The sequence below is a fragment of the Scomber japonicus genome, chromosome 20 (genome assembly GCF_027409825.1).
Source record: "Scomber japonicus isolate fScoJap1 chromosome 20, fScoJap1.pri, whole genome shotgun sequence".
Taxonomy (NCBI): Eukaryota; Metazoa; Chordata; class Actinopteri; order Scombriformes; family Scombridae; genus Scomber; species Scomber japonicus.
Window position 1 is genome coordinate 9,736,852 of NC_070597.1, and position 26,095 is coordinate 9,762,946.

At 39.8% G+C, this 26,095-nt stretch overlaps 1 protein-coding gene across 2 annotated transcripts; it reads right to left on the minus strand.

Moving 5' to 3' along the window:
• Positions 1-1,272: 1,272 nt before the first annotated feature.
• On the minus strand, positions 1,273-24,823 carry rnf157 (ring finger protein 157). Of its 2 annotated transcripts, XM_053341587.1 has the most exons (19): positions 24,392-24,823; positions 20,577-20,695; positions 17,117-17,205; positions 16,209-16,358; positions 14,762-14,879; positions 14,565-14,631; positions 14,438-14,481; positions 13,459-13,506; positions 13,216-13,287; positions 12,959-13,118; positions 12,452-12,564; positions 12,133-12,362; positions 11,441-11,543; positions 11,176-11,284; positions 8,652-8,869; positions 8,483-8,545; positions 8,358-8,406; positions 4,324-4,434; positions 1,273-1,571 (listed from the first exon to the last, which is right to left on the minus strand). In XM_053341587.1, exons 1-19 carry the CDS (start codon positions 24,477-24,479, stop codon positions 1,423-1,425), a joined length of 2,100 nt encoding a protein of 699 aa, XP_053197562.1. In that variant the 5' UTR covers positions 24,480-24,823; the 3' UTR covers positions 1,273-1,422. The 2 variants fall into 2 exon arrangements, with proteins under 2 accessions (XP_053197562.1, XP_053197563.1); XM_053341588.1 differs by lacking the exon at positions 4,324-4,434.
• Positions 24,824-26,095: the final 1,272 nt, after the last annotated feature.

Sequence of the window (26,095 nt, forward strand, 5' to 3'; positions counted from 1 at the left end):
TAATAAGAGAGGAGGAGGGTGTGATGATAATGAGGATGAAGAAAAATGCCAGCTAAATCGCACGTTTTCATATTCACTGTTTTTCACACAAAAACGTCCCTTTACGATGGCGAAATTAATATATAAAAAAACAATTAAAAACAGGTTGAATGATCAGAATCGGTGAATGTAACAGGCCAGTGCAAACAGCCTTGGTTTGGACTGCAAAAGGAGGAGCGTCTACCTGCATGAGAAGAGGAGGGCGTCGTTATTGCTCGGTGGTACTTGCTGATTTCCAGTTGCACTACGATAATACTGACATGCTAAAAAAATGGAGCTGCAGAAGGAGGAGAGGATGGCATGATGGGTAAAAATGGAAGGGGGGGGGGGGTTGATGTGTGTTGTAAGAAGTTTAAAGTTTTGAATTCCAGTTTAGATGACAACTTAAATGCTGTTTACATTCCCTTTCTTTGAGTTCATCGTCCTACATTCTGTGTGATGTGTCTTTTTCTTTTCTTTTTCAGTCCATTTCTGTTCCTTTTTTTTTTTTCTTAAATATTTGGCCGCCGTTTTCTTGGCTCGTCCACCCCCACCACTTCGCTTGGCTTGTCCCGGCTTCACATTCAGCAGAGGTTGTCGATGTGAAAGTCGTGTCGTGGCGGGAAATGAGAGGGGGGAAAAAAAACATCAGCTGAAAAGAAGTTGGGGGGGAAGAAAAGCTGCATGCAAGAGGAAAAGTCCAAGACTGGAGCTCCCTGATCCGAGGATAGTTCGGTAAGGTAGTCCGGTGTGAGCTGACTTTTTTTTTTTTTAAATACTATGACCAGTCATTCAACATACAGTATATAACGGAGGAGGAGTAGAAGAAGAAGAAGAAGTAGTAGTAGAAGTACATTAGTAATAAATCCGATTGCCGATCACAGTAGCCCCTGACTGTTTGGCTGGTAAGAGAGTAGAGGAAAGTAGAAGAGGAAGAGGAGGAGCAGCATGTTTTGTTTTTTTTCTAAAGATAAGTGTCACGATACACAGCTCTCATTAGTAAGACCTACAGGTAATAATAAATAATAACGTAGCAGTAGGCTAATCATTCCCACACTGAGTTAGGTCACAAACAAACCAACAAAACAAAAAAGAAACTTCTGTGAGATTAAAAAGTGCAGAGATGACAGCGAGGTGATGCCGCTCTGTTCCTCTTCCCTCCTCGTTCCACTCGAGAGGAGTTTCAGCGCCAGCAACGACAATCATGTTCAGTCCGTGGGGAGATGCTTAGACAGGAGATGGAGGATTGGTGGAGGATTGGGGAAGTGGGTGTGGGGGGGGTTCCCTGTTCAGCGAGTACAGTTTCCAGCGACGCAGCACTATGGCAGGGTAAGAAGAGCTGACTCTGGACGGATACGTTTAGGTTTGTGTGTGTAAGTGTGTGTGTTTGTGTTTGTTAATGTGTTACACGATGAGTGGTCCGCGGCGAGGGTGTTTAGGACTCTGGCCGTCCCTGTTCTCCGCCCCCTGCTCCTCCAGGTTAATATTGCTGGTGGAGGTGTGGTGGGGGAGGGGCTCCAAGACAGGCCTGTAGCCCCCGAGGTACATCAGACCTGAACGAGGAGAAGACAGAGAGAGAGAGAGAGAGGGAGAGAGAGAGATTATTCTGTAAAAAAGTCACCAAGACAAAATTTACCTGAGCAACAAAGGAACTTCCTGTATCGGTGGAGCTATACAACGATTAGTTTTCTGTTAACTGTAAAGCTGAAATAATTCATCAGATAGTCGATCAACAGAAAATTAATCAGCAACTATTTTTAATAATTGATTAAATGTTGAAGCTCAATTTAAAAAGCCCAAAATGACCTTGTTCAAACTACTTCATTGTGAGGATTTGCTGCATGATGTTTTTTGTCTTATTTGATCCCTCACTGAGTTTTTTCAGACAAAACAAGCAATTTTAAGATGTTACCTTGGCCTTTAGAGAATTGTGGCAGACTTTTTTCGACTAAACAAACTTATAATGAAACTAATAGTTATGTGCAGTTTTTATTCATTCATTTAATTTTTTTTTCTGTAGGCATCAGACAAGATGAATTTGTATGATGTTGCACATGCGCAGTGCTTCATTTCGGAGGAAAACCGAACAATATATTTTTTGCCTTCTCTTTACTTGCTTTTGTTGTTCCTTCTGATCCATCCTGGTCCATGACAGCCCTTTTGTCTAAGATATGGTGATCAGGAATTCAAGGACAATCCCAAATAACCAAAATAACATGCAGTCTGAACCTGAATTACTCAAACATGGATATGACTAAGTGGATATGACCTCAGGGCAAAAAATGAACCCAACGCTGTGACTAACAGCTTTTTTAATTTTAGCCCCTCAGCTCTGTCCTCTGTCCTGACTCTCTGAGGTGAATGTTAAGGAACTCGTCCATTTTGAACGACAATAATCCAGTTTATTGCAATAATCAGCAGAGATAACGACGGTGTGACTGTACATTGAGACATTAGATATGACGTAATGATGATTTAATCATTAAGAACACAATTTCTTTAGTGAAGTTTGTAGTTATTGTCTTATTGACTGATTACGGTAATATTCTGATCATTTTAATTAATTTTTGTATGATTTAACAAACACTCCTGGCCTGTAATAACCCACTGCCTCAGAATAACAACCAGAAACAATTCAACTTTTGGAGCGTAACGTTCATTACTGATAAGTTGAATGTGAAAAATGTGAATTATGGATAAAGAATCAGCACTGAAAGATAAATTTACTGTGCGACTGGAAAAGTATGATAAAATATATTGCAAGGAAGATTCTGAGTGGTGAGGAAAGGATTAGTATAAAAAAAAGAGGGAAATCTGGTCTTTCTACACAGCAGTCAGTGATGGCTAAATCAGTGAAATGGTGCTAAATTATACTATAATTTGAAATATAATCTAATAATGAATCATTCCACAAAGCTAATCTAAGCATTTAGACAGTTAGACAAAGACAATGATTGTTATGGTGCATAAAGGATAAAAAAAGACCCTGATCTACCATCTAGCCATCACTCCATACCTAGTCCTCAATGTGCACTGGGCACGACTCCTCATCTGTCCATCCGAAAGACGGCGAAAGAAGGAAAAGAGACAAAGGGAGAAAGGGAGAGAGAGAGAGAGAGAGAGAGAGAGAGAGAGAGAGAGAGAGAGAGAGAGAGAGAGAGGAGGAAGGCAGGAGGGAAGATGATGTCCATGAATTGACAGCAGAAGATGCGAAGAAATGGCGAAAAAGGGAGGGAAAAAAGGAGAGAAACAGAGAGATAACAGAACACTTTTACGACACACAAAGAGAAAACATGTCACCACATCCACAATAAAAGACCGAGGGAGTGATGTAGGTTCAAGGAGATGAATAGGAGGAGGGAATGGGGGGGGGGGGGGGGGGGGGGGGTGTCAGGATTTGGGAGGGGGGTGAGGTGAGCTATGAGAATGATGCAGAGCTAAAGGTTGTGAAGGAAATTTGTCACTTTTGAACTGAACTTAAAATTGCATACATTTAAAAATATAAATAAATTCAGAATAAAATCAACGCCTTTGGCTCTCATCACAGTAAACCACTGAGCGTTAGGAGGCTCGGAGGGGAGGAGGATTTTTGGAGGAGGACAGGAGGGTGTCATGAAAAGGGGTGTGTGTGAGGTGGGTGGATGTGTGTATCTGAGGATGAGTTGCAGATGTTTTGGCAAAAGCGGCTCGGAGCTGGCAGACGCTGAACATGAACTTCAACTCGTCGAGACTCTTTTACTCTCTCGCACTCTCAACACACGGACAGATAAACACGGCATGCAAAAGACGCACTCGTCGAGATAAGATGCGCACACACACACACACACACACACACACACACACACACACACACACACACACATACACACACACACTCACACTCAGTCACACACACACACACACACACACACACACACACACACACACACACCCAGGGCTTCAGCTGAGGAAGGGAGAGAAAGGAGGAGAGAGTGTGCACAGCTAACCAGTACTGAAAAAGCAATGAAGCACCACAACACCAAAGGACAGGAATGAAGAGAAGAAGGAAGGCTCCGGATGTCTTCATGCTGGGGAAAGATGCTAAAACACCTCCTCTGTGATCACTACCATAATCTCCCCACTTCAAAAAATATTTTTAAAAAAGTTCTCTCCTCTCTTTCTTTCTATCTTATCTCTGTCCTTAATTCCTCATGCACTGCTGCCTCATCTTCCTTCGCTTTTCTCTCCTCCCCTCCCCCCATCCAACACTCTCATGCCCCGGGTCCTCAGCTCTCATCGGTCCATGTTCGAGAGGGTGCCACTCACCGGCGAATCGGCTGTCGGGAGCCTGCTCATTATCCAACCCCAAAGAGGGCGTGTCACAGAGGGCGACGCCCTGATTGTTATTGGCCAACTCTGGACACCTGCTCCGCCCACCTGCAAGCGAGGGCAAAGGTCAAACAAGAGCAGCCACGCACAGCAGGGAGGGAGTGGGACGGGCGGACGGGCGAAAGGGGGAGAAAGAGGGAGGGAGGGAGGGATGCTGTCAGAGGTGGAGGGGTGAGGCCGGCCATGCTGGAAGGATAATAATAAAATATTTCTACACCAGAATAATGTGAGTCTAATGTACACATGAGGTTTAAATGAACACAGATGTTTGGGACAGATGTTATTTTACTTAATTCCCTTATTTCATTTGTATGCATGTGTGTATTTATGGATTTTTTGTATTTCTTTTTCCTTTTTTTCCCATTTAAAGCACTTTGTAATCTTTGGTTTTGATACATACTATATAAAACTTTATTATTATTATTATTATTATTATTATTATTATTATTATTATTATTATTGTTGTTATAATATGTAGTTGTAGTATTCTTATGATCATCAGCATCTTCATGCTCATTCAATCAATGTGTTTATTAGACCTTCTGTGAGGTGGTCATTTTTTTAGATCATCATCATGCTGGTACTATTTATTTGGACTACAGCTTCATAGACAATAATAATAAGGATAACTTTCTGTAAATTATTTTTGTTGTTTCCATTTATATCCATGTTTTTATTTTTGGTCCTATGTATCTTTATCAGACGAGGCTTCACATTGAAATGCAGGTTTGTCGAATAAAAATATTTAAAATTAGACATTAGAAAATACAGAAACCACAGTTCTGCCTCCTTTGTGGGTTAAAGTGAATGAACCAGTTTTTAAAGATTTACTGTATTACTATAATATTTAAAGGCACCCTGTGAAGTGTTTGACCACTCGTAGTGTTACAGAACAATGTTTTTGGGTCCCTGATTTGTTTGTATCATTGGGACACAGACAATGCAGATACAATGCCCTTCAAAACTTTTCAAACTATTCTGATGGAAGGCAAACCTAGACGTAAACAATGCACATAAAAAAAAAATTAAAAGTTGGTGCTGCAAATGTTTTAGAAAGAATGAAACACATTGAACATGCTTATCATTTATCTCAAAGATAAACACAAAGTGTTTCATGTGTAACAATAAATATCAACTCCACAGAGCACCTCTAAACTTCTTAACTTCTTAGATTTGCTCTACATCCCACATTAATTCACTGCAGTTATTTTGTGCTCACATTAGTGGCTTACTCAGTCACACTCCAGTTCTTGTCAGAATACATTTAACAAGAATTAGTAAATAGTTAAATTAACAGATTTTGTGTTTTTTGCTTAATTTTGGTCAAAAGCTGCAACAGGTTGACATATTCTCATTTTATTAGCTATTAATCAACACATAGGGGATGATTGTCAACCTCTATGTCTATATTTTCCTTAATTAGGTATATTCCAATATAAACTCTGTGAATTAGCATGTATGTGCCTTTTCCAGCATGGCCAGATAATAAACACTGACATGTGTAACATGTGCAAGTGCCTGCATGCCTGCAGCAAGCCTGTGTGTGTGTGTGTGTGTGTATGTGTGTGTGTGTGTGTGTGTGTGTGTGTGTGTGCACTAATGAGGCAGAGATGACTGAATGATTGGCAGCTCAGCACAGACACATAGACAGGGCACATACAGAAGCTGTCTGGCAGCGCTGGTGCAGATGCACACACACGTGCGTGCAAACATACATCCTACAGTGCATGTGTACATTCACTGTCAGGCAGCACAGGTCCGCGTGTCTCCTAAAGGACTGAAAGGTCATTCAGTGAACTCACAGGTACTCAGAGATTGTTTCAGTCTGGCCCGAGGTGTCAGGACACACACACACACACACACACAAACACACACACACACACACACAGGTCACAGAGAAACTTAACTAATTTACATAAACACATTGCAAACTGTTGTCTGATGAAAGGTGACCTTGTTATGTTTGCTTCAAGCCCTACTGCTCATTGGCTCACGCTCACCATACACCACAACATTTTCAATGTCTTCTCTTTCACTGACTTCACACTCTCTCGCTCTCACTCTCACTCTCTCTCTCTCTGTCTCTGTCTCTGTCACACACGCACACAGACACACGCACGCACGCACCCACTCACACACAAACACACACACACACACACACACACACACACAAACACACACTCGCAGGGACATAAACAGCATTCAGTAGCAGTGCAGATGGAGCGTGTCAAAGCTTTCACTTCATGATGCAGGAGTTAGAAAAAGCAGTTGCATATTGCAGAGCTTTGTGAGCAACAACACGTGAATGATTTACCTCCGACAGTAAAAACACAAACATACACACTGTAAACATAAACATTTATGCAGAAGTGCAAATCATGCATATGCAAGTCATCAATTAGCCTGGTGTGCAGTAGAACCTCATCTAAATGACACCGGATGCTTGTATGTGCTCGCGTCCTGTTGTGAGGGAAGTGATTGATTGGAGATTAGAAGATATTCATTACAAATGAGTCAATTACTGGCCATTAAATCCATCAATTAGGAAACACTGATTGTAAAACAGTGTAATGTAAACAAATTACATGTGGGTCTTTTTTCCTTCCAAAATGAGTCAAGTTTCACAGTGATGAACAACATATCCAGGAGGAGTTCACGCCTGGCTTTACAGTAATATGGTGACTATTTTCAGTATTAAGTGCTGTAAGAGATCATGATTTGGCATTTAGTTAATTACACAGCACTTTCTTACCACAGTAACACTCTCTTTTCAGCAGACTGTGGTGGGAAACATGAGTTTGGGGCTGGGGGTGAGGGAGGATTAGACTCAGGTGACTTTAAAGTTGTCTACAATAAAGTCATTACTTTTTCAGTATATAATCAGTAATTGATTATTTTTCAACACTCATTTGCAGTGATTTTGTTTTTCTTGCTCTTTTTTCCTGACTTTGTATTATGAAGCAATGTTTGCAATGCACCATAAATTCATCCACTGCAGTTATTTGGAGCTCCATTAATCCAACATGCTCGCTTTTTCTGAAAACAACTAGTCACACTCCAAATCTTGTGAGAATGAAGATAAAAACCCCTTCAGGCTTTTAGTTTTAAAGCTGCTACATGTTCCCATATTCTTAAATTCTCCTGACTTTATTTTTACTTGTCCAATTTCTCCAAGAGCTACAAAAGATTGTGTCCTCCAAATGAAGACAAAGAGAAGGTTGCATTTTTTTGTCTTCATTTGGAGGAGACATTGAAATAAACTGGTCAGTCTTGTTGTTAAGATGTATTTTGTTCTAGAAATGCAGACTTCGGAGGATCCAGGACCTGAGCTGGTAAACAGCCTGAGGCGGTTAATGTTCCTGTCTCCTTTCAAAAAAAGCCTCAAGCCTGACTGTGGTGGGACTCAGCCAAGCAGAAGTTATTTTCTCAACTAAAACTTTACTAACAGCAATTTTTTAAAAACATGTTCGAATGAAAATCTGAGCCGATGCTCCTTGACTTTTTTTTTTAATCCCTGCAGAGGGAGAATCAGGGATCAGTATTAGACAAACCTCATAAACAGGCTGATCAGAGCATCCAAAATGAGTTTATTTTCACTTCAGCATCTCATTAAAGTGGGTTAAACCATCACTGTGAGGTCAAATGAGGTTCTAGTGCACACATATGAGAAGCCATTCATTCACATCCTGCATGTTGTGGTGTTTTCAGCCAACGTTGCGTGCATTTTAAAAGGGACTGCCCCACCTAGAGGACAAAACCTGACACAGGATCCCTTTATGTTTTATGGAGTGTCATAACTCAGCCATGATTAAAAAAGACTTACTGACAGCAGCAGTGTTTTTCTTTAGTGATTATATTTGCTCTAGCGGTTTTGTGTTAAGAACTCTTTTTTTTACATGGACTGAGAGCAACAGATGCAAAGGGAGGTGAGAGGTAAGGGGTGAGAGGTGAGGGATGGTCGCCATAGTTACCTTTCCCATTAGACGGGGAGGAGCAGTCCTCTTCAGTGACATCGTTTCCCTGTAGAAAAGATTTGTAAGACTTAAATAAATATATAAAATCGGCATTAATCATAATATTTCCAACAGACAGTCACCTCTGAGTCCTGCTCCTCAACGGCCACTGAGTAATTATGTTCCTTTGGCTCCTTGGAAAATTCCTGAATGAAAGAAAAACATGGAAACAGTTCAATCAGCATTTAAATTCCAGCATCTTGAAGCCAATTTCTTCTCCATCCATCCATCCATCCATCCATCCACACTCACCCCGTCTTGCTGCGAGGGTCCTCTGCTCTCCATGGGTGCGTCCTGGTTCTCCTCCCCTTCTTCAGCGTCTCCCCCCTCGCCCCCCCCGGGCTCGCCTTCTGCCCCGGCCAGGTAGGACCCTGACATGGAGGACATGGTGTCAGTGCTGATGTGGGAGTGCTGCGAGTGGGACGAGGCCATGGACATCACTGACTGGGCCAGGCTGCTGCTCACTGGGTCTGGCAGACAGACGGAGACACACATCACGGTCCGGCTCGGGTGGTCGGAGGATTTGTTTGTTCGGTTTGCCAGATGAGATTTTAAAGAAAAAAAGCCGTGATCTCTGCTCTCATAAAAGCAGAGAACTTAAACGGCTTATTGTACATTACTGAAGAAGAGCGAGAAACTAACAAGAATTGAGAAAAATTTGGAGTTAAAACCACATTTCTGTAAGCTCTGTTGCTTCTGATCACAAAGAAGATGCTGATCTGATTCTTGTCTCATATTGTGAAAAAATCTTATGGAACCATTGGCCATCTTTTTAACCCCTCACATACTGTTCATATTCTGACTCACAACTAGTCTCTGCACCAATTCACATTCATAAATTGACCATCAGTCATTAATAAATGTTTGATTAATCCTTAATGAAGCTGAGCAAAATGAAGAGAGCAAACAGAAAGTATTATATTTAATTATGGGGTAAAAAATACATTCACAATCACTGTATATGGTCCAGGAGAACATTTTATAGAATATGAATGATGATTTTTGGCGTTTTTAATAAAAGCAGTTCAAATTTGGACATTTGCATAAACAAAAATGTGTATCAGCTGCACAAAACTTAAAAATGATACATTATATTTCCTTTTCTTCCTATATTCAGGGTCTCATTAGGAAAAGTCCACATAAAACTAACGTATATATGGTGTTTTTACAGTTCACAAATGTAATAATGGGTCAAATTTGACCCTGAACAGCATGTAAGGGTTAAAGGAAAATTTCAACCTAAAATGATGTGGGCTGTTGATACACTTAAACACTTTAAACCCATAAATTTAGCCTATCAGAGCGCTAAACAGAGATCCCACTCCAAAAATATAATATTTCTTGAGTGTCTGTCAATATTTTTTACAAGATTTAACCCAGACATCTGTCAGTAGCACAAGGCTGAGGTCTTGGCTACACAAAGATTAACTTTGCAGAAGAGGATAAACATGTTTGAAGTAATTTTTTCAGTGAGCGTTTCTTTCCAGCTGGAATTAGTCCTCTCTTCTTGTTTGGTGCCAGAAAGCCATCCAACAGATTTCCCATCAAATCTGATCCAGTGGCACCGATGTAAAATGCTGAGGTGGTGCAGGCTTATAATTTATTTATGTTGAAGTGCTCCGTGCACCGCCTTTAACTCTTTGCTTTTAGTGCTCTGGCTACATTTCAGAGATGCTGAATACCACTTTGAGAAAAATGTTTTCTTAATCTGACATCTGAAACGAGGAGAAACAAACAGTATATGAAGTGCAGCCTCGATTTAATGTTAGATAATATAAACTACAAAAAAAGTTTTAAAAGTACAAGCACGTATGAATCTGCATTAGCTCTTTTCAGACAAGGAAAATATAACGTGGTAGATTCTTGTTAATCTCACAGAGGGGAGTTTTACATCAATGTTCTTTGCAACGTTGTTCAGACATGACAGGACGCGTATGAAAAGAGCCAAGCGTGATATTTAACACCTGGTACGCATGAAGATGTAACGCTGCTGGAAAAAAGGGATGAGTTGAAAATTAATGATACGAGGGAAAAAAAATGCTGCATCAGTGATTCATTTATAAAACTCCCTTTTCCCATGAAGTCTTAATTAAAGACTGTCGTCAGCAAAGAGGAACACTCAACCCTATTTTTCCGCTACTAAATCTCATGTAAAAAAGGTGAATTCTGCTGCTATAAACTCTGAAAATGCAAAAACATTGAATGACACGATGATGTATGTAAAGTGTTTTGCAGGATATTCATGCACTTAACCACACAGTTGGGATGGATGGAAGATGAAACTAAAGGGAGGAAGTGCTAATCTAATTATTATAATTTTCTGGTTGCATTGTGAAGGGAAAATGATTTTATGGACTGATCTGATGTGAAAATGATCGCCACAATAACTTAATGTTTCATTCAAAGTGTTTTGTGCTTCATTAAAGGCATTAAAAATAATCAGTGATGATTAATACTTTCCCTTTAGGAAAAGACACTTTATAACATCCATTGTTGAAAAGCTGCAACAATTAATCAAATAATTAATTAATTGTTGACAATTAAATTAAGTCTGCATTCAATTTATCGTTTAGAGTCCTATTTAAGTCCTTTTAAAAAATTAAGTAACTGACAGATTAATCGTTAATGACAACAATCGTTAGTTGCAGCCCTACATTGTTCATTGCTACTCAAACTGTGTGCGTTCATGTGTGAGCGTGCCTGTGTACATGCGCGTGTGTGTGTGTGCGTGTGCGTGCATGCATGTTTGTGTGTGTATGTGTGTGTATGTGTATACCTTCAGGGGAAGTGATGGTGGAGGAGAGTGGGGTTCCGGTGCAGGATGACTGGTCGATGGCTCCAGACGAGGAGAGAGTCAGGTTCTCGCTGTCTGGAGTCACTCCGCACTGTAAAACAACAAGAGCAGCGGTAAGAGAGGAGCTCACAACACCACATAAACCCTTCACACACACACACACACACACACAGACACACAGACACACAGACACAGACACACACACACACACACACACACACACAGACACACACAGACACACACACACCTCTTGCTGATCCACAGCGAGTTTGTGGCGACAGGCTTCTGATTCACTGCAAGACTTCTCATCCTCCTCCTCAGGAAGCACAGAGGAATTCTGGGAAAGTGACCTGAAACATAAAACAACAATTGAATCACGAAGGACAAAAATAACAACAATGGGTTTCATGTACCGGTAAATGAGATTGAAAAACATATAAAAAAAACCCCAAACAATTACATTTATCTTAATTTTCTTTCCAGAACATTTAAAAATCAGATGTAAAAAATCAATAATCCAAATGACTCCGCTTATTTTGAGTTCAAACCATAAAACCATTTGATATATTTTACTGACTTTGAAGGTATATGAGTAGAGAATGAGCAGCTTATTTGCATTTTCTCCCCATTCTTCTCTCTTTCTAATATGTGAAGCATCTTCTCAGCTGTGCCCACTAAATTAACTGTAACCTTGTAGCAGTAAACAACACATTTTCAGATGCAAAATCCAGGTGAAAAACAGGTTTAAACCAAACTCCTTTTTAAAAATTCAGGTATTTTTTGACTCCCAAAAAGAATCTCTGCATTAGTTTTAACCTGTCTGGAGTCCTGAAACACTACATTGATTTTAAAATACATTCCTATGATTTTACGATAATATCTGCAACATTTACTGTCACTAATACTTAGTATCCGTCCGAGTCCGGACATGAGACTCACTTTGAACCACTCTTCTTGAGTTTGAGTCCCTGACTGGAGTTGGAGTGGTCTAGAGGTGAGGGGGAGCGGGCAGGTGCCGGGTGGGGCTCACTGCTGTAAGGAGGCAGCGCTCCAGTGACGTGGCTGGGACCCGAGTGGAGAGGAGGAGCCACAGAAGAGGTGTTGAGGGGGCCGTTCAGCGCTTCCAGGAGAGACACCACTTCGTAGCCTGGAGGGATGTGCTCCGACGCCTGCAAACACGGACGCAGCGGGGAGTGTGAGTTTACTGAGAGTTGGGGGATGCGTGGTTATGTCGGATATGTTCAAAAAAATGTCGTACCGAGTGTTCCTCTGAGTCGGAGGTCTGGGAGGTGATGACGGGGTTAAAGCTGGTGGGTGACAAAGGACTGAGTTTCTTCCTCATGGCTCGGATCTGCAGCAGAGCTCTGAACGCTGAAGGAAAAACAAGTTGATAATAATAAAAGAGGTTTAAATAACATGCCTGAGCAAATTAAAAAAACACTATTCATATTAGGGAAACAAAAGTCTAAAATAGAGGAGATCTGCTTCATCAGTTTTATGAAGACTCTCACAAATTGCTGTCAAAAGCAAACACACTGGACTACGGATGTAAATTAGCTCGGCCACATCATCTGATTTGTGTACAGGAAGTATTTTTTCTGCTGCTGAACTTGAAAACTGGTTGAAGAGAAGACATTATGCAAGCCTGTATTCATACTGCGAAAGGAACACTATGTCCTCAGTAAGTGTGCAGAACAGTGAGTCCTTGGGATGCAGCGTTCATCACTTTTAAACATCTTTTTTTCATGACTTTTTTTTAACTCACGCAGTCTGCAGATGGGGCAGCAGTTGGCCTGGTAGCGCAGGGTGTCTGCGCAGGCGTTGCAGAGACACAGGTGTCTGCAGGGCAGGATGAGTGTGTCTCGCACATCCGACAAACACACTACACACTCCGCGCTGTTGTCGCTGATCTCATCGTCGGCGACCTGTAGACAAAAAACATCAGAAATAAATATTTTTAGCTTCAAAGACATCCGTGTCACTTTTGATGCACTCAAAGAGGAGCGGTTGTCACTTACTTACCTTTGATTCTTGGCTGTTGTATTTGTTCTCTATCCCATAGATCTCCTGCAGTAGATAACTCACTCCATCCACCTGGGAAAAGCAAAATGTTGAAGAATAAAGGAAGCGGGGTCTCACGGGCCAGACGTAATGTTCAAGGGGGAAATAAAGCTTTAATGTATCTTTTGTCTTTTCAAAACCATAAAAAAATGTAACACAAAAGGTGGAAGGAAGGGAGGAGAGAGGAGAAGCAGGCGTATTCACCACTTGTTTCTGCTTCAGAGGCTTCACACAGTAGCTCCCGTCCATGTGCTGCCAAGGAAAGCAACAGTTAGGATTGTATTTTATATTAAACATCCTCTTTGCATTTATCCTGGATTGCAGCCAACATATTAAATCATCTCTACTTATAACCGGACACTAATATGTAACATTTTAATGTAATACACTGATTTGTCTGTGTGGGATTTTCTGAGCTGACTTCAGACATCAGAAAACTCATTTGCTCAAATTCCACAAAAGCAAAAAAAAAAAAAGCTGTGGTTATAAAACATTATAACTTCATTAACTCAAAAAGGTTTTTCTGAAATAAAAAATGTGTTGAATTGAGTTGATTAAGGTAATCAGTTCAGTATGTGTCATTATTGTGCTGGTGAATGCCAGCATAAAAGATCTCTTGTTGCAAACTCAAGAGAGAATAATGGAGGCTCTGTTCACATGAGAAAAATGTTTTGATACAGAAACAATTACTCAAGCAACAGAAACTTAATTATTCAATCAATTTTGGTAAATATTTAACTGTTAAAGTACTTCATTGGGGAGAAATGCCAAAATGTGCTCTTCGAAATGATGCCTTTCTCTGTTATAAATCATTTTCAGCTGTTTATCAAACATAAAAAGTAAAATGAAGACGCTGCTTTGGGAAATTGAGATGGACATAAGTTTGGTTTGGTTGTATTCTGTCATAAAACAACCAACACATGACACACTTTTCCACATATAACCCAAGAAGACTAACAAACAGAACCAAGCAGATTCAAATCATTAACATAAAAACATGGATAGAAATACAGAAACACCAAACAAGCTAAACTGAGTACATTTTTCAGTCTTGTCTAGCATTTTATAACTAAAGGATGAGTATTTGTAGTAGTAGTATTTACACTGTTGTGTGTCATGTGATATCCTGGTATTCCTCATATCTGATTATCACAGTAACTATATTAAAAAGCTTCATTTTTACCTTTTCAAATGTAGCCAGCAGAATATGAGAGTGTCCCAGATGTTCTGCAGATATAAAAACAACAGACTTTACTTATAATTCTGCAGCTCTAGATTCAACATCAGGCCATCCGAACTAACTCGCTCACCTTCCCCTTCGTCGACCACAGCCTGCACCACCATGGGGAAAACCTCTTTGTCCATATCAAACAGCAGCTGAGGAGAAATAAATGAGAGAGAGAGAGGAGTTGTTGTTGTTGTTGTTGTTATGTGTTTTGCATTTCAGCCTCGTACAGGATACTGTGTCTCAGTATTCGTCGGCCAACAGACGGGGTGGTGTCAGTACCTCCTCGTCGGCCCACTCGCTGAGGTTGACGGTGTGTGAGGGCAGACAGAACTGCTGGCAAACGCCCCTCTTAAAGTGCACCGTCTCAGACTGCAGAGAGCTGTCCTGCGGCAGGTAGCTGTAAAAAGCACACAGACACAAACACATAATATCAGCTGCAGGTTGGTCATTTCTGTTTCATTTCAAAGTTACTAAATGTTGGATAGATTTTCTGGGCAGTAAACCAAAGATGCAAAAGATGTTTGATTCTGTGTGAGGTGGAGCAGCATTGGCTTGTTTACCCTGATTTGAAATGCAGATAAAGTTGAGAACATAAAGGACTCTTTTTATGGACAAAAATAAACTCACACCAGCTCTTTATGCAAGAAATGCAAATACTGGTGATACAAGGCATATGTGATATTTATGAAACCAGAGTGTCTGCATTAATATTTATGGAACATATTTCTCTCCCATACCAGCCTCTATGTGTATAAATGATGACTAAAGGTAGCAGATGCTCCTTGTTTCTCTTGGGATGCATCAATTTGATTTTGTTCCTGATCTGATATCAGCGGTCTCTTTTCCCCACATTCAAAATCTATAAACTACACTGCTTGGAACTGGTTGGGATCATATCTATTAATGCAACTTAACATGAGGCCAGAGAGTCTTTGCTGCCTTCTGTTTCTTTATATATTTAATGTAAATCAGTCACGTCTGACCGATAAGCAAGCTGCTCAATAAGGTCAGTATTTGTCCTGATATCCATCTGCTGGATCAGATGTTTGCATATCAACTTTTCACTTGAGTAAACAGTGTGAGAGTCAGTATCTAACAGGGGAGTGTTCAAGCATGTCCAGTAGACACACTGACAGTGCAGAAATAGTTTAAAATATTTACCTGAAATAAATATTATTTCCTGATTAGGGCTCATCTAATACGACTGCAGTGTCTTTTTTGAGGAGTCATCACAGATTCAGTATGATTTAAAAGATGGAAACTAGACAATTTCTATTATAATAAATTGAAAAGTATAGATACTGACTGTCCTTACACAGGGTATCTTCACATTTTTTAAGAACAAATTTAATGACTTTTAAGATCTTTTTGATTTAATACCCGTTTAAGGAAAAACTAACTAACTAATACCATTGCTGAGACATAATAAAGGATTTTACTGTTGTAGTGGGTGGGGATGGAGCTCATTATAGTTCCAACTGCTGATTACTAAGTATATTGGTTGGTTACTTAAAACAATTATAATAACAAAATAATAATGATGAATAACATAAACTGAACAAATATAATTACCCTCAAATCTAATTTAAAGCCTGAACCCTTACAATTCCAGACATTTTAAGACATTTTTAGACCTTGAATATCAAAAACTAAATTTAAGACCTTTGGTACCCTGTTACATAATACAGAAAAGGCTAAGATGTCATTCAATCATTAGAAAACTTACACTGGCACTCCATTGTGAAACTCCTCTATGGCCTGGTAGTAGATGGTGATGGCTACCTGCGTGTCAGCATCGAAGGTGAACTCTACGTTGTAACAGGACCTGTTTTTACCCGCCGCCTCGTCGCCCGGCAGCTTCAGGTCCTCGCTGCATCTACAGGTGGCAGAGAATCCAAGGAAGGAAGGGAGGAAGACATAATACAGAATCAAACACTGCTCCACCACTGTGTCATGAACTATACTGAGAATCATTTTATTACAACCTAACTCAATGTGCAATAATGGGACAACTTGTGTAATACTGCTTTTAAGCTGCTTTTAAGTGTTTTGTGTGTTTGTGTATGTGTATTCATTACTGTCTATTGTTTATATTCAGGCAGGGCACAACACATTTTCTTGTACTTTTGTGCAATGGCAATAAAGTCTAATCTATTGTAATGATTATGGAGACGCTTTTCAAAGGCTCCTCTAAACTCCATTTAGTAGATTTTGACTCATGGAGATTTAAAAAAAAAAGGAAATAAATCCAATTCTAATCAACTTCAGGAATGAGACGGTGGATTATTTATTGTTAGAAGTCAGTCATTAACACAGGAATTTCTTAAGAATTTGGAATCACATTTTTGTTTTTCTATTTTGAACGTGCTTTTTGTGTGGGTATGAGACTTTGCTGTGCTTGTATTTTTAGCAGGCATTTTGTAATTGGATGTTATATGTAACACTTGTGACTATGTTTTGTTTTCATGGCTACGCCTGAGGAAAAATAAAAAGCATGATTTGACGTCATCCCCTGAATTAGCTTCTGTGGTTTGCTGCCTAAAAATAGCCGAGTGGACATAAAATTAGACAACAGTGTGGCGTAATGAGAGGTTATATATATGTGCTCAGGTGGATGGAGGTGGAGGAGCGTACCGTACAAGCCGCAGCGTGTCCTTGCGGATGTTTATAAGGCTTCGTAACGTCTTTACTGGTTCCTGAGGTGGAGGGGCTGCGTATGGGAACTGAAAACAAAACAAAACATATTATAGATGTAAAATACATGTTATGATACTGAAGAATAGCCGCATTCAGCTTCTCCCGACTGCCCAGACATTCTTCTGGTCACCGCAGGGAAGTCGGGCTCGCACGATGACCGCAGCTGCTCCCGGTTTCACCTCAACATCATAGAAAGTGTTTTCGATTCGTCAGCACCGGCGAGATCTGTGCTGACGAGTGCTGAGCCAGAGCGAAAAAAAAAATCTGCTCGGATTTTATCTTTCCAGGGATGAGGCTGACACTTCAGACAGGGCTCGGCACATTTCTGCACACACAGGGGCTGCAGAGGTGTGTAAAACGGTTCAGGGTCAAACTAAAATCCCTCTTTATATTTCAAGGCTGGTTAAAAAAAAGGATCAGATGGGGTGAGGTTTACCACATTGGGAGAATTTTGATAGTGCCAAATTCACAGGTAAGGATGTGAAATATTAAAAACTTGCTGCTTGTCTCAAAATAAAATCAAACATGCTCTAAAAAAAAAATCGCCTCGCAACCTTTCAACTCGACCCAGTCTGTGGCTCCTTTGTTGTGTGTTTGAAGCCAGAAGTTGCTGACTGTGCGTAAGGAGAGCTGAGGTGGTTTGAGGATCACTGGAGGAGAAACATGCAGGATGTGGTCAGATACCTCCACACTACAACCCCTCATCTGTGCATACGTGTGTGTGTGTAGAGTGTGTGTTTAAAGTGTGTGTTTGTGTGGCTGTGAATGGCACCATATTCAGTGCTATTACACATCTGGGGCTCAGCGGGAGTCACGCCTGTAAAACCACACAAACAAACACACACACATGGAGTAGCAGATGCTGAAAAAGGGGGCCATTCATTAAGGAAACTCAGGGGGCAACAGTGTAGGTCTTGGAAAAAAAAAAAAAAAACCTGAAACATCAGAGCTAACCCACCCAGAGACACTGAAACACTCTGTACTTCCTCTCAAAAAAAAAAAAAAAAAAAAAGGTTAGACTGCGTTCCTTTAGAGGAGTGTTTTATGTAAGAAGATGCTGCTAGATAATAAATTGAACAGAAGGGGCTCATGAAATAGAAAAAAAAAGAAAAAGAAAAAACATCTTGCGCAGCCCAAAGCTTCTGGCAGGAGCTACAGGAAAAAGAAAAAAAAAAATCACTAAATATAGCGCGTCCATTATCATATTTGTCGAGCGGTGCAGGAGACCGAGAACACAACAACTGCGGTCGGGTTTTATGATTCCACAGCACCATCTGCTTAGAGACCGCCACACATTATATAATGCTGCTAAAGCTTCAGACACACGTACCAAAATGAAATGAAATGAGAAAAAAAAGAAGAAGAAAAAAAAATCACCAGCTGAATTTTGTGCACACAGGAGGATTATAAACACCCGCTTAAATCAGGAGAAAAACTGCACTCCTAATTTTAGCCCCTAGTCTAGACAGAAACAGCAGTGTGACTGAGATTAGTACAGAGAGAGAGAGAGAGAGATGCGATGAAGAGTCGCTCTATATCAGCCGCCTCAGCTTCCTTCGCTTTTTATTTAAATTCTCTTTCTTTTGAGACTTTCTGACTCCCTCCAAAACTCTTCCCTTTGAGTCTCTTCTCTCTTTCCTCTCTCCGGGCTCCAGCTCCTTTTCATCTGTGGCTCCGCAGTCTAACCTTCAGGTTCAGGATTAGGATGAGCGAACCCTGCGGGGCGAATTTATCAACCTCTCTCTATAAAAGGGGAGTGGTGGTGGTGGGTGGAGTGGGGTGTGGGGAGGGGGGGGGTGTGCTGGCTGGCAGACTGTCATTTAATTTTTAATTAGTTTGACAAGATGAGACGTTGGGAATAAATTTCAATCAGTGACAGTCTGAAAAGCTTGTTAATTGCCACTGCAGGAGTCTCGGCTTTGCAGGAATGCCGGAGAGCTCCTGTTTAAATGACAGAGAAAGCTTTTAACCCTGAAACAAAAAAAATCAATCAATCGGTTGATCAACGCAAAATTAAGTCAACTATCAAGCCAAAAAAAATCCATTTTGCTCCTCGTACATGCAGATTTGTTGCTTTTCTTTGTTTTATATAAATAGGGTTGGGTATCATTTAAAAAATTGCGATACCAGCTGAGTACTTCATTCAATACCCATCATGTGAACCGAAGCATTAAATCCTCCACATCTAAATGATTTGATTTTTACACAAATGCATTTTGAAAGTCTTCAAATTATGAATATTTATTGAATATTATTCACCACCACAGACGAGTTGTAGCTGCTATGGCAGTGGGCGAATCACATGTCACATTTTAGTTTAGTTTAGTTTCTAACACACATGTAAAAACAAAGCAAACAATCATATGTCCCCTGTTCCTTGTTCTCCATCTCCACAAGAACTGATGATAAGCCAAAAGGGAAAAACAAAAGGTATAAGTAAATAAATAAGTGTTAAATCGAAGAACGCATGTGTTGATCAGCTGTGTGAGCAAGTTCAAATAGTCAGATTTTCTAGTTCTGGGTGCAAATAGGATCAACTGCAAGTATCGTTTGACGGGAGATGCTTCAGTACTACTTCAAATCAATTTATTTCAGTCCATACCTCAAAAGTATGGAGTACTAATACCCAGCCATGATCGTAAACTGTGTATATATATACATTCAGATTTTAAACTTTTGGTTGGACAAAGAAACCATTTGAAGACAAATCCTGGAGCTCTAGCTAGCCTGTTACCATAACTACTTTTGTTGGACCAGCAGACGTCATTAGGGAGCATGTGCGCACCCTTGTTCATCTGGATCATGTTTTTGTCGTGGCAAGTGGCTTTTTGGCTTCATGCAACACCGAACAACTTTCACAGAAATGAACAGGACCCCGCCTCCGAAGTTGTATCCAGTTCTCTTTATACATCCATGTCTACTAGACCTGTCACGATAACTGCTTTTGTCGGACGATCAATTGTCTCAGAAATAATCGCGATAAACGATATTATTGTCATTTTGTACCACTGATATAATGATAATATTACAGGGTAATAATGTAAAGAGGGGTAGGAGGTGGGATTGGAGAGTAGGAGCTACAGACTGGCATTATGGGCCAGGAGAGAGTTATTTACCTTTAATTCCATATAAGCGGCGCTTCTGGCTTCTGCAGTCTCCACTCAGGACGAGCACAGTGAGGAATGGAGGACAATACTCACTAAGCCAGTGTCACATGAATAGCCTCTTAGCTGCTAATGTGAAGTGTGGCAATACTGGTCAAAAAACTGATCAAGGTCATGTCCATGTATCATACGAGAAGTCGATAAATAGACATGACGATGCCGATAATTACGTTACTGTACGATAACTAAACTCCTTTTTAAAAACACATTTGCTAACGTGTGAGAATACCTACCGCTACTGGTCTGGTCCCCAGGAAGTTAAGGTCTGTGTTTTCCCCGAACAGGTAACCCTCAGGATGGGTGGAGTCAAACTTCTCTCCGCCCATGATGAAATGGCTGGCGAAGTAACTCCCTGAAAACAGAGAAACTCACTTTAAAAGACGAGAAACTACAACTTTATACATCACATTATCACCTGAGATTACAACAATAGTGACGAAGACTTTACAGGATATCTGCACATTTTTAAAGTACACATTGAATGACTTTTTAGACCTTTTTAATACAACTTTACGGAAGAAATGATACCACTGCTGCTTCTTGTATTAAAATTACTTGGCAAACAGTGGCGGAGGAAGTATTTCGATTTTTACTTTACTTTACCAGTGTAAAAATACTAATGTCACAGTAATAGTATGCATTACAATGTTGTAAGATTTTCAAGCAAGTACTCATTGCTGAAAAGTGTCACATGTGACTGTTGTACTCATAAATAATATATTACTTTATATTATTTAATGCCTTAACTCCTTCAATTCAACACAATTTCAGACTTTTTAAGGATCTGCACAAACCCTACTCTAGAAATGAGTACAGCACCATAATCAACCATTAATACATTTTGTGCATTATACATCTGATTTTAATGTCAAAGAAGGTTTTAAACTTTATATTCTGTTTGTAAATTTTACATCCATAAATTAATCATCTGTGTTTTGAGAGAATTTTGACATATTCAGTCCATTACAAAAAAAAACTCTGGCGTTGACTCTGTCTCTTTAGCTTTCAAGACTTTGGTCTATGTTTTTCTTAAAAACAAATAAAAATTCCACCATTAGAAACGACTTATGCAGTGTGCTGAAAAAAAAGTACAGGATAAAAAGATATAAATTTGCTCCTGGTTGAGTTTCATTCGCCTTGGTTAAAGACTGTTAAATCGCTGCTCTCCTCTCTGATTTCTTCAGCTGTCTAAACAGGAAACATAACAGCAATTTTAATCTGCTTATCAGGCGGGATTTGTGTTATTTTTATAGGAATGCTGAATAATTGGAAACTGGTGACACTCTAACCTTTTTTTTTCCAATGTTTATGAGATTTTCGGGCTCAATAACAAACAAAATGAATGCTTAAAAACAGATTTTCTTTGCTTTGTGAGTGTTTTTTTTTTGTTTTTTTGCTTCACTGTGTTGCAACATCCACCCATCTGGCACTTCACTGGCATAAAACATTTACAATTCCCTTTAATATTTGAACCATTTAACTGGTACTGTCATCCACAGAGACCCCCAAAAAATTCCCAAACGGCAAGATGATCTAAAACATCACAAACAGCTAGTTTACTTTACAGATGCACAAAATATCCCTGTGATCTTTTTAAGTTTTTAAATTACAGGAAAATGTGGAGTTTATTTTTTATTTTCTTTATTTAAAGAAGACAAATGGGGGGTCACTTTGTCCACCTGTTTACCACGTCTTCAGGTTGGCGATAACAAGGCTAAATAGACGTTCTGCCTTTTAATTACAGGTTGTGCTAATATCATAAGACTATAATGGTGGTTCATAGTCTTTAAATACATGCTGGACAGTCAAGTGATGTATCTACTGGGAGGACATCTAGTCTGGCATTGCTGATCTGAAGCAGGTCCTGTCTTGTTTCAGGCGTGGGGGACAAAGTGTTTTGGATGCTCTGACCTTACACACACACATTCACACAGAAGAGAAATCCATAAGAGAACAAATCATGAGCTAAAAAAAGCCCACCGATGACGACACCCACGCTCTCTTTCTCTGCCTTTGTCGCTTTAATATTATTTACAGAAGGTGGGAGAGGTGAGTCGGGCCCGGGCTTTGTCACCAGATCCCACAGACAGGAACTGGGGCTGACAGATCAGTTTCACCACCACCACCACCTCCTCCTCCACCTCCACCACCACCACCTCCTCCTCCTCCTACTCCTCCACCCCCTTCTCTACCACCACCACCACCACCCTCACTCCTTCAGGCTGCAACCAGGACTGTTATATCACAAATTCATCCAGCCTGTGACTGATTCAGTCAAAGTGCGATGTGACGAGTGCTAATGGCGAGCACAAGTCAGCACTTTATCTTCCTTCCTCTCCTTCCTTTAGGGACGTAGTATCGCCATAAATCTGAGATAATATTGTGATATCAGTATAATAATATCAGTATAATAAAACTACAACTATATACCCTGATTCAGTTTGAGATCTCATTTTGTGAGAGGCTTTAATTTATTTTATGCCTCTGCTGCTTATAACAGAATTGAAAAGCAAAAGCATTATTTCTTCACAAGACAATTTTTTTTGACGTTAATATTGGATTATGGTTTAGACTCCTGTAGGGAGCTGAACACTGTGCCACAATCAGAAAATGTCACATAGAAAAATATTAACAAGACGGATTAATAACACACACACACAGGTCAGTCTCGGGTCCAAAGGACAGTCGGGTGGGCTGGGTTGAGGAGAGTAGAGCTAGGTGTTGTTTGACAGCTTGTGATTGTGGTGCCAAGATAAAAATAAATACTTTGTAGAAAACTTTACCTACTTAAAAAAACAAGTAATTTTTCTCAAATACACCCGTGTTAAAGTTATGTCAAAGCAAACGGTGGTGCAAGAATTTTAAATAATAGGAAATTTAGAGCTGCTACAATTAGTCAATTCATCTAAATTCTCAGATTCCCGCCTCCAAAATGTGAATGTTGTCAGCTTTCTTTACTCTTCTATGATTTAAAAAGTCAAATATTTGAGATGTGGAGATGTGTGGTCATGAAAACATGATATTTCGAAAAGTTTTGGGAAACATAAATCGTCTTTTTTTCTTTTTTTTTTGCAATTGTTTGTTAATTGCAGTCTTAATAAAATTACCAAAATTGTAACATTGGTGAGGACATAACTCATCAACGAATCTGTAAATAGCATTAAAAATATGAAAAAGTATTCTGTGCTAGGAGGGTTTTAATACTGGAGAAGTAGTGGGAGGTCAATTTGACTTCACAGTAGAGCTCAAATATAAAATTAATCAACAATTCATTCATTCATTCAGCAAAAATGCCAAACCCTTAACATTCTTCTTCTCTAAAGTTCTCTAATATGAGGATTTTCTGCTTTATAAACTGAATCTCTTTGAGTTTTGGACTGTTGGCCAGATGTTTTATTGCCTAATCATTGAATAATTTCATGTAAAAAATAATAAACAGATTACTTAAAGATGAAAACAATGATTGGCTGCAGCAGTACTTAAATAAAAACCTCATTTACACTGATTGAACACAACTATAACTAAGCTTCTCCAGATCCCTTGCATCTGCAATCCCAGCTGTCTCTGATACACATTAAATAGAATAAAACATTGGTTTAACATGTATAAATATGCAAGATAGATAGTCAGAGGGATTCAAAATACAAAAACATGTTAATATGTGCCTGTGTGTTGCTGCTATCCCTCCATGTAGTGCTGCAGTGCTAGAAATAAATTATAATAAATTACCTAAAAACAATTATGAAGTAGAGAGGAGGGGCAGGTATACTGTGCACATGGTAAAGGACAAATTACATGTTTTTCTTTTTAAATCTGATAAATCATAAGGCTCCTCTGTCTCTCCACAGGTAGCTCCAGGTTAGAGGCTGAAATGTCCTACAGGCCTGTCAGCAACAAGGTATGATGCTGATGGATTTGATGGTGATAACTGGGCTACTTTCCAATGCGTGCAGAGCAACAACAACAAAAAAACAACAATAATAAATAATGTATAAATAAAAATTGGGGGGCATGCAACCAGTCTGACCTGTTGTTTTTGGTGACTTACCGGATTTCGGTGGATAACGATACACCGAATTGGACGGGATGTCCACTTCTTCCACGCCTATATTCTGCCTGCTGGTTAAAGCTCCCATTTCCAGTCAAATAATAAAGACCATACGGATTAACATGCATAACACTTCAGGGTTCGCTTTTGTTTCACGGCGTCTGTTCACTCCCTCTCATTTAATCCAGTTCGTGCTGCTCTGTCCATTTTCTGCCGTGAATGTGACCGTCCACCGGGAGGATTAGTGGTTGTGGTTGTTCTCTGGCTGCTGCTTATCTATCTCCTCCTCCTCCTCCGATGTGTGCAGCTCGTTTTTTGAGGCAAAAAAACTAAAAACGGGTTTTAATAATGACAGAGGAGCGTTGTCATGGTGGTGGTGCCGCCGCAGTCGCAACAAATCGAGCAATAAAGCATTAAAAAAAAATAAGAAGAAAAAAAAAGGAAAGAAATCTCCTCTCCGGGCTTTAACGTGACTTCACCGTGAGGCGCATAAAAAACAGCGGTTTTCTCGTCGACATATAACCGGGCCCCGGTGGGTGTTGATCGGTGTATCCTCCCCGGTGATCGGTGTATCCTCCCCGGCGTCAGAGAGGTCGGTGGCTCCTCGTGACGTCACCACGGCACAAATCCGGACCGTGTTTTTTTTTTTTTTTTTTTTGCGCAGTCCTCCCTCTCTCCCTCCCTCTCTCTCTCCAACAGCAGCTACAGACCCGCTTTATAACGTGACCTTCCTCCACCGACTGCGGTACATCGCCCTCATCCTCCCCGGTATATGTGTACAGCTGATGCCGTTAGAAGCTCAATCATTTAGCGTAACCATGGAGACCCAGATGGTTGCTATGAACGAAAGCCCAGATGTTCCCTATCAACGCTTGTAACGACTGATTTGAGCTTTTTATTTTTCGCAACAAGTTAAGAGTGATATAAATCAAACTATGAGAGTTAAACAACGACTCTAAGTAGAAAAAGTAGAAAACACCGTTATAAACTACAAAAAATAATAGTTAACTCCTTGTGATATACCGATAATAATGGTGTATTTATTTTAGGAACAAAGGGAGAATTACTTTATCTTCTTCTTCTATTGTTTTTTATTGGCGGTTGGCAACCAATGTTTTAGGTGCATTTACCGCCACCTACTGGACTGGAGTGTGGGACGTGAGGTGGTCAGAACTATACAAGATAACTAAATAAATTAAAATAAAGAAACACAACAAACAAACAAAATCGTATTGCCTATTTCCTATACCCGTGTCCTTTAAATATTTAATTAAAACACCCAACCATTTTTTTTGTGATGTACTCCCTAACAGATTCTATTTTTTGGACTCAAGTTGATCTTAAAACATATCTCAAGAAGGACATCACTCTCAAAGAACACGATTTGTTACTTATATTCAACAATCCTAATCTTTCCAGCAACGAACAATTTGTCATTAATTTCCTCATTATTTTAGCCAAATTTTACATTCATAAAATTAAATTCTTACAAATCCTTTACCCTCTCATAGCCTACCATCCTATACCATCTTATACCATCCTATATCATCTTATGCCATCCTATACTATCCTATACCATCCTATACCCTAACCCTTGTTCAATGTTCAAACAAAAATGACTTTAATTGTTTTGTTTTTGCTTTATTTTGCTTTATGTCTCCTTTGTTTTGCCTGTATTGTTTGTTTTATTTGTGTTTTGTTTAT